The sequence below is a fragment of the Nicotiana tomentosiformis genome, chromosome 8 (genome assembly GCF_000390325.3).
Source record: "Nicotiana tomentosiformis chromosome 8, ASM39032v3, whole genome shotgun sequence".
Classification (NCBI taxonomy): domain Eukaryota; kingdom Viridiplantae; phylum Streptophyta; class Magnoliopsida; order Solanales; family Solanaceae; genus Nicotiana; species Nicotiana tomentosiformis.
In genome coordinates, this window is record NC_090819.1 from 119112028 (window position 1) to 119122614 (window position 10587).

At 42.4% G+C, this 10587-nt stretch overlaps 1 protein-coding gene across 1 annotated transcript; it reads right to left on the reverse strand.

Moving 5' to 3' along the window:
• Positions 1-276: 276 nt before the first annotated feature.
• Positions 277-10367, reverse strand: LOC138898048 (uncharacterized). Its single transcript, XM_070184080.1, has 7 exons — positions 10049-10367; positions 9715-9932; positions 7567-7617; positions 6450-6602; positions 4624-4743; positions 4198-4498; positions 277-338 (listed from the first exon to the last, which is right to left on the reverse strand). Exons 1-7 carry the CDS (start codon positions 10365-10367, stop codon positions 277-279), a joined length of 1224 nt encoding a protein of 407 aa, XP_070040181.1.
• Positions 10368-10587: the final 220 nt, after the last annotated feature.

Consider the following 10587-nt stretch of genomic DNA (forward strand, 5'->3'; position numbering starts at 1 on the left):
ACATATATTCATTTCTTTAAAAATTATCCGAGCAATAAAACTCGGTGTACTTGCAAAAATTAAGACAATGTGAGAAATAAGATAAATTAAAACCCAAGTAAAATAATTAAATCCAAAAATTCTACTAGTGTATGTGCCAAGACCTGGTGACACGAGTATATGAGCATCTAGTAGATTATACAAAATTCTAAATACTGTCTGAAATAAAATAGACAGAATATAAATACAAGAAGAGGCACTAGTTGCTGCAGAATGGCTTCGAAAGGCAGCTCGCCACTAAGCCTCTTGATAACGTGGGTGTGCTCCGATAGGTCCTCCGATAATACCTGTCTCAGGTCCTGCACAAAAAGTACAGCAAGCGTAGCATGAATACATAAACAACGTGCACCCAGTAAGTATCAAGCCTAATCTTGAAGAAGTAGTGACGAGAGGTCGACTTTGACACTCACTATGGGTCAATAATATCACAATAGAAATATTTAATTAAACATGATTTTTAGATGAACAACAATAAATTTCTAAACAAGATGATATAATTAATTCCTTACATTCCAATAATTCCCAATTAATCAATTAACTTCACCGGCGGCAATTAAAGTATCAAGGTATCGTGTAATTATTATTATTAGGCACGAATTATGCCGAAGTCGTACGACCCAATCCAGAGTATTGTGTACACTGCCGAGGGACGTGCGGCGCGATCCATAGATGCATCTATACTGCCGAGGCGTTCGGGCAGCTCCACAAGAAAGGGGGATATTTTCTTATGAACCTCCGAAATGAGAAGTTATTATAATATTAACACGTAGGATGTTCAATCTCTATTAACAATTCAATAATTTACACAAAATTTTGAGTATATGAAGTTTCGATCTTTTACTATTTTCTCAAACAATTTGCAATAAATTTTCAGTAATTTAATTATATAAAAGGAGCAATTATCACAAGTAATTCATGATTTGAGTCCTAAATTACCTGGACATTAACATAATTAGTAGCTACGCATGGACTTTCGTCACCTCGTGTGTACGTAGCCCCCACAATTAGCAGCAATTATTAATATGAATCACCTATGGGATAAATTCCCTCTTACAAGGTTAGGCAAGAGACTTACCTTGTCTCAAAGCTCACTTCCCGATCACAATGTCGCGAAAAATCTCAATTCAGTGCTGAAAAATCCGAAACTATCCAAAAGTTATATAAAATAATTAATACATGCTCAAAAATTTAAAATTAGACTATTAAAAAAAATTACCCTATCCAAAAATGATAAATTTTTAAAATTCACCCCGAGCCTACGTGCCCGAATTTCGAAAATTTTCTGAGAAAATCGTTACCCATAATCTCAAGAACTCAAATATACAATTTCCATCCAATTCCATAACCATTTACTTGGTTAAAATTTAATTTTTATACAAATCTAGGTTTTTCCTCTAACCCTTGATTTCCATGATTACAGGTTATAATCTACCCATAATCTATGTATTTAACTCAAAGTGTGTAGAATTAACTTACCTTCAAGTTGCTAGTTGAAATTCCCTCTCAAAAAGCTCCAAAATCACCCAAAAATGGAGGAAATACGGGCTAAAAATGACTGAGCCTCGTCCCTTTTTAAGGTTCTGCCCAGATAGTATTTCCGCATCTGCGGTGCCGGGCCGCATCTGCGGTGCCGGGCCGCATTTGTGGCGTCGCTTCTGCGGACCACGGTCCGTTTCTGCGGAAGAACCCAAGGCTGGCCAGACTCGCTTCTGCGGACGAAAACCCGCTTTTGCGGTCCCGCTTCTGTGCCAAGTCTGCCGCTCCTGCGGCTCAAGCCGCTTCTGCGATTCATCTCTCGCACCTGCGGCTGGCCAAGTGCAGGTGCGATTCTGACAGCAGCTGGGAGCTTCAGCTGCTGCTCCAAAGTCCAAATTTAGTCTGAACCTCGTCCGGTTAACACCCGAGACCCCGCACAAACATACCAACAAGTTTAAAATAAAAAACGGACTCACTCGAACCCTCAGAACGTGTAAAATAACATCAAAACTAAGAATCATACCTCAAACCAAATTGATTCAACTTAGAATTTTTAAAATTTTCAAACTAACTCCGAACGTGCCGAAATATACTTATACTACTCGGAATGATACCAAATTTTGCGTGCAAGTTTTAAATCATCACACAGAGCTATTCTCAGGCTCGGAATTCCAAACGAACTTCAATTACTCCAAAACCTACTCCAAACCAAACCAAATTTAAAGAACTTTAAACCTTTAAATAGTTGATTTTCACTATTAAGCGCCGAAACGCTCCCGGATTGTCCAAAACCCAATTCGAATATACGCCCAAGTCTAAAATATCATAAGAACCTATGAGAACCGTCAAATCTCGATTCTGGGGTTGTTTTATAAAAATATTGACCGAAGTCAAACTTGGCCTATTAAAACCAAATTAAGGAACCAAGTGTTCCTATTTCAACCCGAACACTTTCAAATCCTGAACCAACTATCCCCGCAAGTCATAATTTAATAAAAGCACATACGAGGAGTTTTATTTAGGGAAACGGGGTTCTAAAAGTCAAAATGACCGATTGGGTCATTACATTCTCCACCTCTTAAATAAACGTTCGTACTCGAAAGGGTTTAGAATTTTACCTGGAGTGCTGAATAAGTGGGAATATCTGCTCCGCATGTCCTCCTCAGCCTCCCAAGTCGCTTCCTCGACCGGTTGGCCCCTCCAGTGGACTTTTACTACAGTAATCTTCTTGGATCTCAACTGGCGAACCTGTTTATCACCAATGGCAACTGGCTCCTCTTCATAACTCAAGCTCTTATCTAGCTGAACCGTGCTGAAGTCTAACACATGCGATAGGTCAGCATGATACTTCCGGAGCATAGATACATAGAAAATAGGATGAACTCCTGATAGACTGGGAGGCAAAGCAAGCTCATAAGCAACCTCCCCAATTCGTCTCAATACCTCAAATGGTCCTATAAACCTTAGGCTAAACTTGCCCTTCCTCCCAAATCTTATGATTCCCTTCATTGGCGAAACCTTCAAGAGAACTTTTTCACCCACCATAAATGATAAATCACGCGCTTTCTGATCCGCGTAACTTTTCTGCCTGGACTGTGCTGTACGAAGTCGCTCTTGAATTAACTTTATCTTTTCCAAGGCATCCTCTACCAAATCAGTACCATGTAACTTAGCATCACCGGACTAAAACCATCCGATGGGCGAACGACATCGCCGACCATATAAAGCCTAAAATGGAGCCATCTCAATGTTGGATTGGTAACTGTTGTTATAAGCCAACTCAGCCAAAGGCAAAAAATGATCCCACTAACTTCCAAAGTCAATCACACATGCCCTGAGCATATCCTCTAAAATTTGAACTGTCCGCTCCGACTGCCCGTCGGTCTGCGGATGAAAGGCTGTGTTGAGCTCTGCGCGAGTCCCCAATTCACTTTGTATTGATCTCCAAAAATGTGAAATAAACTGAGGGCCTTTATCTGATATGATGAAAATTGGCATACCGTGCAACCGAACTATCTCCTGAATATAAATCTGGGCCAACCTCTCTGATGTATACATAGTCACAACCGGAATAAAGTGTTCCAACTTGGTCAACCTGTCGACAATGACCCAAACTGCATCAAACTTCCGCAAGGTCCGCGGCAACCTAAAAGTCCATAGTAATGCGTTCCTATTTCCACTTCGATATAGTCATCTGCTGAAGTAGGCCACCTGGCCTCTGGTGCTCATATTTAACTTGCTGGCAATTTAGACACCTAGCTACATACTCAACTATGTCCTTTTTCATCCTCCGCCACCAATAATGCTGTCTCAAGTCACGGTACATCTTCGTAGCACTTGGATAAATAGAATACCGAGAACTGTGTACCTCCTCTAGAATCCTTTTCCTCAGTCCATCCACATTAGGAACACATAAACGATCCTGGAGTCGTAAAACACCATCCGTGCCAATAGTAACTTCCTTGGAACCACCCCGTAGTACCGTTTCTCCAACAACCATTAAGTGTGGATCATCAAACTGGCGAGCCTTGATCTACTCAAATAGTGAAGACTGGGCCACAACAAATGCAAGAACTCGGTTGGGCTCAGAAATATCTAGCCTCACAAGTCTGTTAACCAAGGATTGAATATCCAAAGCTAATGGTCTCTCCTCTGCTGAAATGAAAGCCAGACTACCCATACTCTTTGCCTTCCTACTCAAGGCATCGGCAACCACATTCGCTTTGCCAGGATGATACAGGATAGTTATATCATAATCTTTTAGTAACTCAAGCCATCTGCGCTGCCTCAAATTTAGGTCTCTATGCTTGAACAAATGCTGCAAACTGCAATTATCAGTGCAAACTTCACAAGACACCCCATAAAGATAATGCCTCCAAATATTAAGAGCATGAACAATTGCAGCTAACTCCAAATCATATACCGGGTAATTCTTCTCGGGAGGTTTTAGCTGACGTGAGGCATATGCAATAACTCGCCCCTCCTGCATTAATACACAACCTAAACCAATGCGTGAAGCATCACAATACACTGTATACATCCCCGAACCGGATGCAACACTAACACTGGTGATGTAGTCAATGCTGTCTTAAGCTTGTGAAAGCTCACCTCACAATCATCAGACCATCGGAACAGAGCACTCTTCTGGTTAATTTTGTCAAAGGTGATGCAATAGATGAAAATCCTTCCACGAACCGACGATAATAACTTGCTAAACCTGGGAAACTCCTGATCTCAATTCAGTGCTGAAAAATCCGAAACTATCCAAAAGTTATATAAAATAATTAATACATGCTCAAAAATTTGAAATTAGACTATTAAAAAAATTACCCTATCCAAAAATGATAAATTTCTAAAATTCACCCCGAGCCCACGTGCCCGAATTCCGAAAATTTTCTGAGAAAATCGTTACCCATAATCTCAAGAACTCAAATATACAATTTCCATCCAATTCCATAACCATTTTCTTGGTTAAAATCTAATTTTTATACAAATCTAGGTTTTTCCTCTAACCCTTAATTTCCATGATTTATAGGTTATAATCTACCCATAATCTATGTATTTAACTCTAAGTGTGTAGAATTAACTTACCTTCAAGTTGCTAGTTGAAATCCCCTCTCAAAAAGCTCCAAAATCACCCAAAAATGGAGGAAATACGAGCTAAAAACGACTGAGCCTCGTCCCTTTTTAAGGTTCTGCCCAGACAGTATTTCTGCATCTGCGGTGCCTGGGCCGCATTTGCGGCGTCGCTTCTGCAGACCACGGTCCGTTTCTGCGGAAGAACCCAAGGCTGGCCAGACTCGCTTCTGCGGACGAAGACCCACTTTTGCGGTCCCGCTTCTACGCCAAATCTGCCGCTCCTGCGGCTCATGCTGCTTCTGCGATTCATCTCTCGCACCTACGGCTGGCCAAGTGCAGGTGCAATTCTGACAGCAGCTGGGAGCTTCAGCTTCTGCTCCAAAGTCCAAATTTGGTCTGAACCTCATCCGGTTAACACCCGAGGCCCCGCCCAAACATACCAACAAGTTTAAAATAAAAAACGGACTCGCTCGAACCCTCAGAACGTGTAAAACAACATCAAAAGTAAGAATCATACCTAAAACCAAATTGATTCAACTTAGAATTTTCAAAATTTTCAAACTTACTCCGAACGTGCCGAAATATACTTATACTACTCGGAATGATACCAAATTTTGCGTGCAAGTTTGGAATCATCACACAGAGCTATTCTCAGGCTCGAAATTCCAAACGGACTTCAATTATTCTAAAACCTACTCCAAACCAAATTTATAGAACTTTAAACCTTTAAATAGTTGATTTTCACTATTAAGCGCCGAAACGCTCCCGGGTGGTCCAAAACCCAATTCGAATATACGCCCAAGTCCAAAATCATCATAAGAACCTATGAGAACCGTCAAATCTCGACTCTGGGGTCGTTTTCTAAAAATATTGACCGAAGTTAAACTTGGCATATTAAAACCAAATTAAGGAACCAAGTGTTCCTATTTCAACCCGAACACTTCCAAATCTAGAACCAACTATCCCCGCAAGTCATAATTTAATAAAAGCACATACGAGGAGTTTTATTTAGGGGAACGGGGTTCTAAAAAGAAAAATGACCGATTGGGTCATTACATTCTCCACCTCTTAAACAAACGTTCGTAGTCGAAAGGGTTTAGAATTTTTCCTGGAGTGCTGAATAAGTGGGGATATCAGCTCCGCATGTCCTCCTTAGCCTCCCAAGTCGCCTCCTCGACTGGTTGGCCCCTCCACTGGACTTTTACTACAGTAATCTTCTTGGATCTCAACTGGCGAACCTGTTTATCAACAATGGCAACTGGCTATTCTTCATAACTCAGTCTCTTATCTAGCTGAACCGTGCTGAAGTCTAACACATGCGATAGGTCGGCATGATACTTCCGGAGCATAGATACATAGAAAACAGGATGAACTCCTAATACACTGGGAGGCAAAGCAAGCTCATAAGCAACCTCCCCAATTCGTCTCAACACCTCAAATGGTCCTATAAACCTTAGGCTAAACTTACCCTTCCTCCCAAATCTTATGATTCCCTTCATTGGTGAAACCTTCAAGAGAACTTTTTCACCCATCATAAATGATAAATCACGCACTTTCTGATCCGCGTAACTTTTCTGCCTAGACTGTGCTGTACGAAGTCGCTCCTGAATTAATTTTATCTTTTTCAAGGCATCCTTTACCAAATCAGTACCATGTAACTTAGCATCACCTGGCTAAAACCATCCGATGGGCGAACGATATCGCCGACCATATAGAGCCTCAAATGGAGCCATCTCGATGTTGGATTGGTAACTGTTGTTATAAGCAAACTCAGCCAAAGGCAAAACATGATCCCACTAACTTCCAAAGTCAATCACACATGCCCTGAGCATATCCTCCAAAATTTGAACTGTCCGCTCCGACTGCCCGTCGGTCTGCGAATGAAAGGCTGTGTTGAGCTCTACGTAGGTCCCCAATTCACTTTGTACTGATCTCCAAAAATGTGAAATAAATTGAGGGCCTCTATCTGATATGATGGAAATTGGCACGCCGTGCAACCGAACTATCTCCTGAATATAAATCTGGGCCAACCTCTCTGATGTATACGTAGTCACAACCGGAATAAAGTGTTCCAACTTGGTCAACCTGTCGACAATGACCCAAACTGCATCAAACTTCCGCAAGGTCCGCGGCAACCTAAAAGTCCATAGTAATGCGTTCTCATTTCCACTCCGGTATAGTCATCTGCTAAAGTAGGCCACCTGGCCTCTGGTGCTCATATTTAACTTGCTGGCAATTTAGACACCTAGCTACATACTCAACTATGTCCTTTTTCATCCTCCGCCACCAATAATGCTGCCTCAAGTCACGGTACATCTTCGTAGCACCCGGATAAATAGAATATCGAGAACTGTGTACCTCCTCTAGAATCTTTTTCCTCAGTCCATCCACATTAGGAACACATAAACGATCCTGGAGTCGCAAAACACCATCCGTGCCAATAGTAACTTCCTTGGAACCACCCCGTAGTACCGTTTCTCCAAGAACCATTAAGTGTGGATCATCAAACTGGCGAGCCTTGATCTGCTCAAATAGTGAAGACTAGGCCACAACAAATGCAAGAACTCGGTTGGGCTCAGAAATATCTAGCCTCACAAGTCTGTTGGCAGGATTGAATATCCAAAGCTAATGGTCTCTCCTCTGCTAAAATGCAATCCAGACTACCTATACTCTCCGCCTTCCTACTCAAGGCGTCGGCAACCACATTCGCTTTGCCAGGATGATATAGGATAGTTATATCATAATCTTTTATTAACTCAAGACATCTGCGCTGCCTCAAATTTAGGTCTCTATGCTTGAACAAATGCTGCAAACTGCAATTATCAGTGTAAACTTCACAAGACACCCCATAAAGATAATGCCTCCAAATATTAAGAGCATGAACAATTGCAGCTAACTCCAAATCATATACCGGGTAATTCTTCTAGTGAGGTTTTAGCTGACGTGAGGCATATGCAATAACTCGCCCCTCTTGCATTAATTCACAACCTAAACCAACGCGTGAAGCATCACAATACACTGTATACATCCCCAAACTGGAAGGCAATATTAACACTGGTGTTGTAGTCAATGTTGTCTTAAGCTTGTGAAAGCTCACCTCACAATCATCAGACCATCGGAACAAAGCACTCTTCTGGGTTAATTTTGTCAAAGGTGCTGCAATAGATGAAAATCCCTCCACGAACCGACGATAATAACCTGCTAAACATAGGAAACTCCTGATCCCAGTCGCTGAAGTGGGACGATGCCAATTCTGAACTACCTCAATCTTTTTAGGATCAACTTTAATGCCCTCGCCCGATATAATATGCCCCAAGAATGCTACAGAATTTAGCCAAAACTCACATTTGAAGAACTTAGCATACAACTTTTATTCCCGCAGTGTCTGAAGCACCACTCTCATATACTGCTCGTGATTTTCCTTACTGCGCGAGTACATCAAAATATCATCAATGAAGACAATGACAAACGAATTAATATATGGCATGAATACCCTGTTCATCAAATCCATAAACGCCGCTGGGGCGTTAGTCAAACTAAAAGACATCACCAGAAATTCATAATGACCATATCTAGTCCGGAAAGCAGTCTTCGGAACATCCGAATCCCGAATCTTCAACTGATGGTACCCCGACGTCAAGTCGATCTTAGAAAACACCCTAGCACCCTGTAACTGGTCAAATAGATCATCAATACGCGGCAATAAGTACTTGTTATGTTGAATTTGTTCAGTTGGCAATAGTCAATACACATTCACATAGTTCTATCCTTTTTATTCACAAATAATGCCAGTGCACCCCAAGGCAATACACTGGGTTTGACGAACCCTTTAGCTAGCAACTCCTCAAGCTGTTCTTTCAATTCCTTTAATTCTTTCGGAGCCATGCGATACGGTGGGATAGATATAGGCTGGGTATCTGGAGCCAAGTTAATACAAAAATCAATATCATGATTTGGTGGCATGCCTAGATGATCTGAAGGAAATACATCGTAGAACTCCCGAACTACATGCACTGAATCAATAGTCGGAGTCTCTGTAGTAGTATCCCGAACATAGGCTAGATAAGCCAAACAACCCTTCTCGGTCATATGTCAAGCTTTTAGAAAGGAAATAACATGATTAGATGTGCTGACAGATGAACCCTTCCACTCCAACCTAGGAAATTCCGGCATTGCCAAAGTAACAATCTTAGCATGGCAATTTAGGACGGCATGATATGGGGATAGCCAGTCCATGCCCAGGATAATCTCGAAGTCGGTCATATCAAGCAGTAGAAGATCTACTCTAGTCTCATAACCACAGAATGTAACAACACAGGACCGATAGATCTGATTCACAACAATAGAATCGCCTACAAGAGTGGATACATAAACAGGAGTACTCAAGGCCTCTCGAGAAACAACCAGGAAATGAGAAAATAGAGAAGTCACATATGAAAACGTAGATCTTGGATCAAATAATATGGAGGCATCTTTGCCTCAAACAGAAATACTACCTGTAATCACTGCATCTGAGGCCTTTGCATCTGGTCTGGCCAGAAAAGCATAGAACCGAGCTGGAGCGCCAACTGGCTGGACTCCACCTGGTTGGCCTCAACCTCTAGGACGGCCCCTACCCACCTGCCCTCCACCTTTGGGTGGTCGGACGGCTAGTGGAGCAACTGGTGTGGTAATCATAGGCTGCTGACCCTGCTGCACTGGTCTATCCCGAAGCATGGGGCAGAATCTCCGCATGTGACTGGGATCCCCGCATTCGTAATAACTTTTCGGTGCGATGGGATGCTGACTAGAAGTCTGACCCTGGGGACCTGAATACCCACTGGAAGAACCTTGAATAGCTGGTGGGTGATAAGAACTTTCTGGCATAGCATTGAAATAAGGTCGCACTGGGCACCCCGGGGAGGCGGTGGTGCTGGATATGGGGGCATGCTGGACTGCCCTATCACGAACTGACCTCTACCCCCAGACGGAGTACCTCTGAACTCTCCATAATATCTAAACCGCTTATCCCTCATAACCTGCTCTCGGCTACGCTGACGCGCACCTTCAATCCTTCGGGATATCTCCACAACCAACTCATAAGAAGTCCACATCTTAACCTCTCGGGCCATAGTGGCCTGAATGCTAATATGTAAACACGCAACAAACCTATGTACTCTCTCCGCCTCAGTAGGGAGTATCATAAGTGCATGGCGAGATAATGCAGAGAACCTTGCCTCATAATCGGTCACTGACATCTGACCCTGCTGGAGTTGCTCAAACTTAAACCGCATCTCTTCCCTCTGGGAGGGTGGAATATACCTGTCTAGGAACATACGGGTGAACCTGTCCCAAGTCATGGGAGGAGAATCTACTGGTCTGCCAAGAAGATAAGATTTCCACCATCTACGGGCTATGCCCTCCAGATGAATAGTAGAAAAGTCTACCCCATGAGACTCCAATATCCTCATATTGTGCAGTCTGTCCCTGCACCGATCAATGAAGTCCTGGGGA

Excerpts from the sequence above, each read along its gene's own strand:
- LOC138898048 (XM_070184080.1), bottom strand. The coding sequence starts at position 10,367 with ATGCGGTTTAAGTTTGAGCAACTCCAGCAGGGTCAGATGTCAGTGACC. Across the intron at positions 7,618-9,714 it reads CACCCAAAGGTGGAGGGCAG|ATCAAGGCTCGCCAGTTTGA; the intron begins GTGGGTAGGGGC and ends CTATTTGAGCAG. Across the intron at positions 4,499-4,623 it reads GATGGTCTGATGATTGTGAG|GAGGGGCGAGTTATTGCATA; the intron begins GTGAGCTTTCAC and ends GTATTAATGCAG.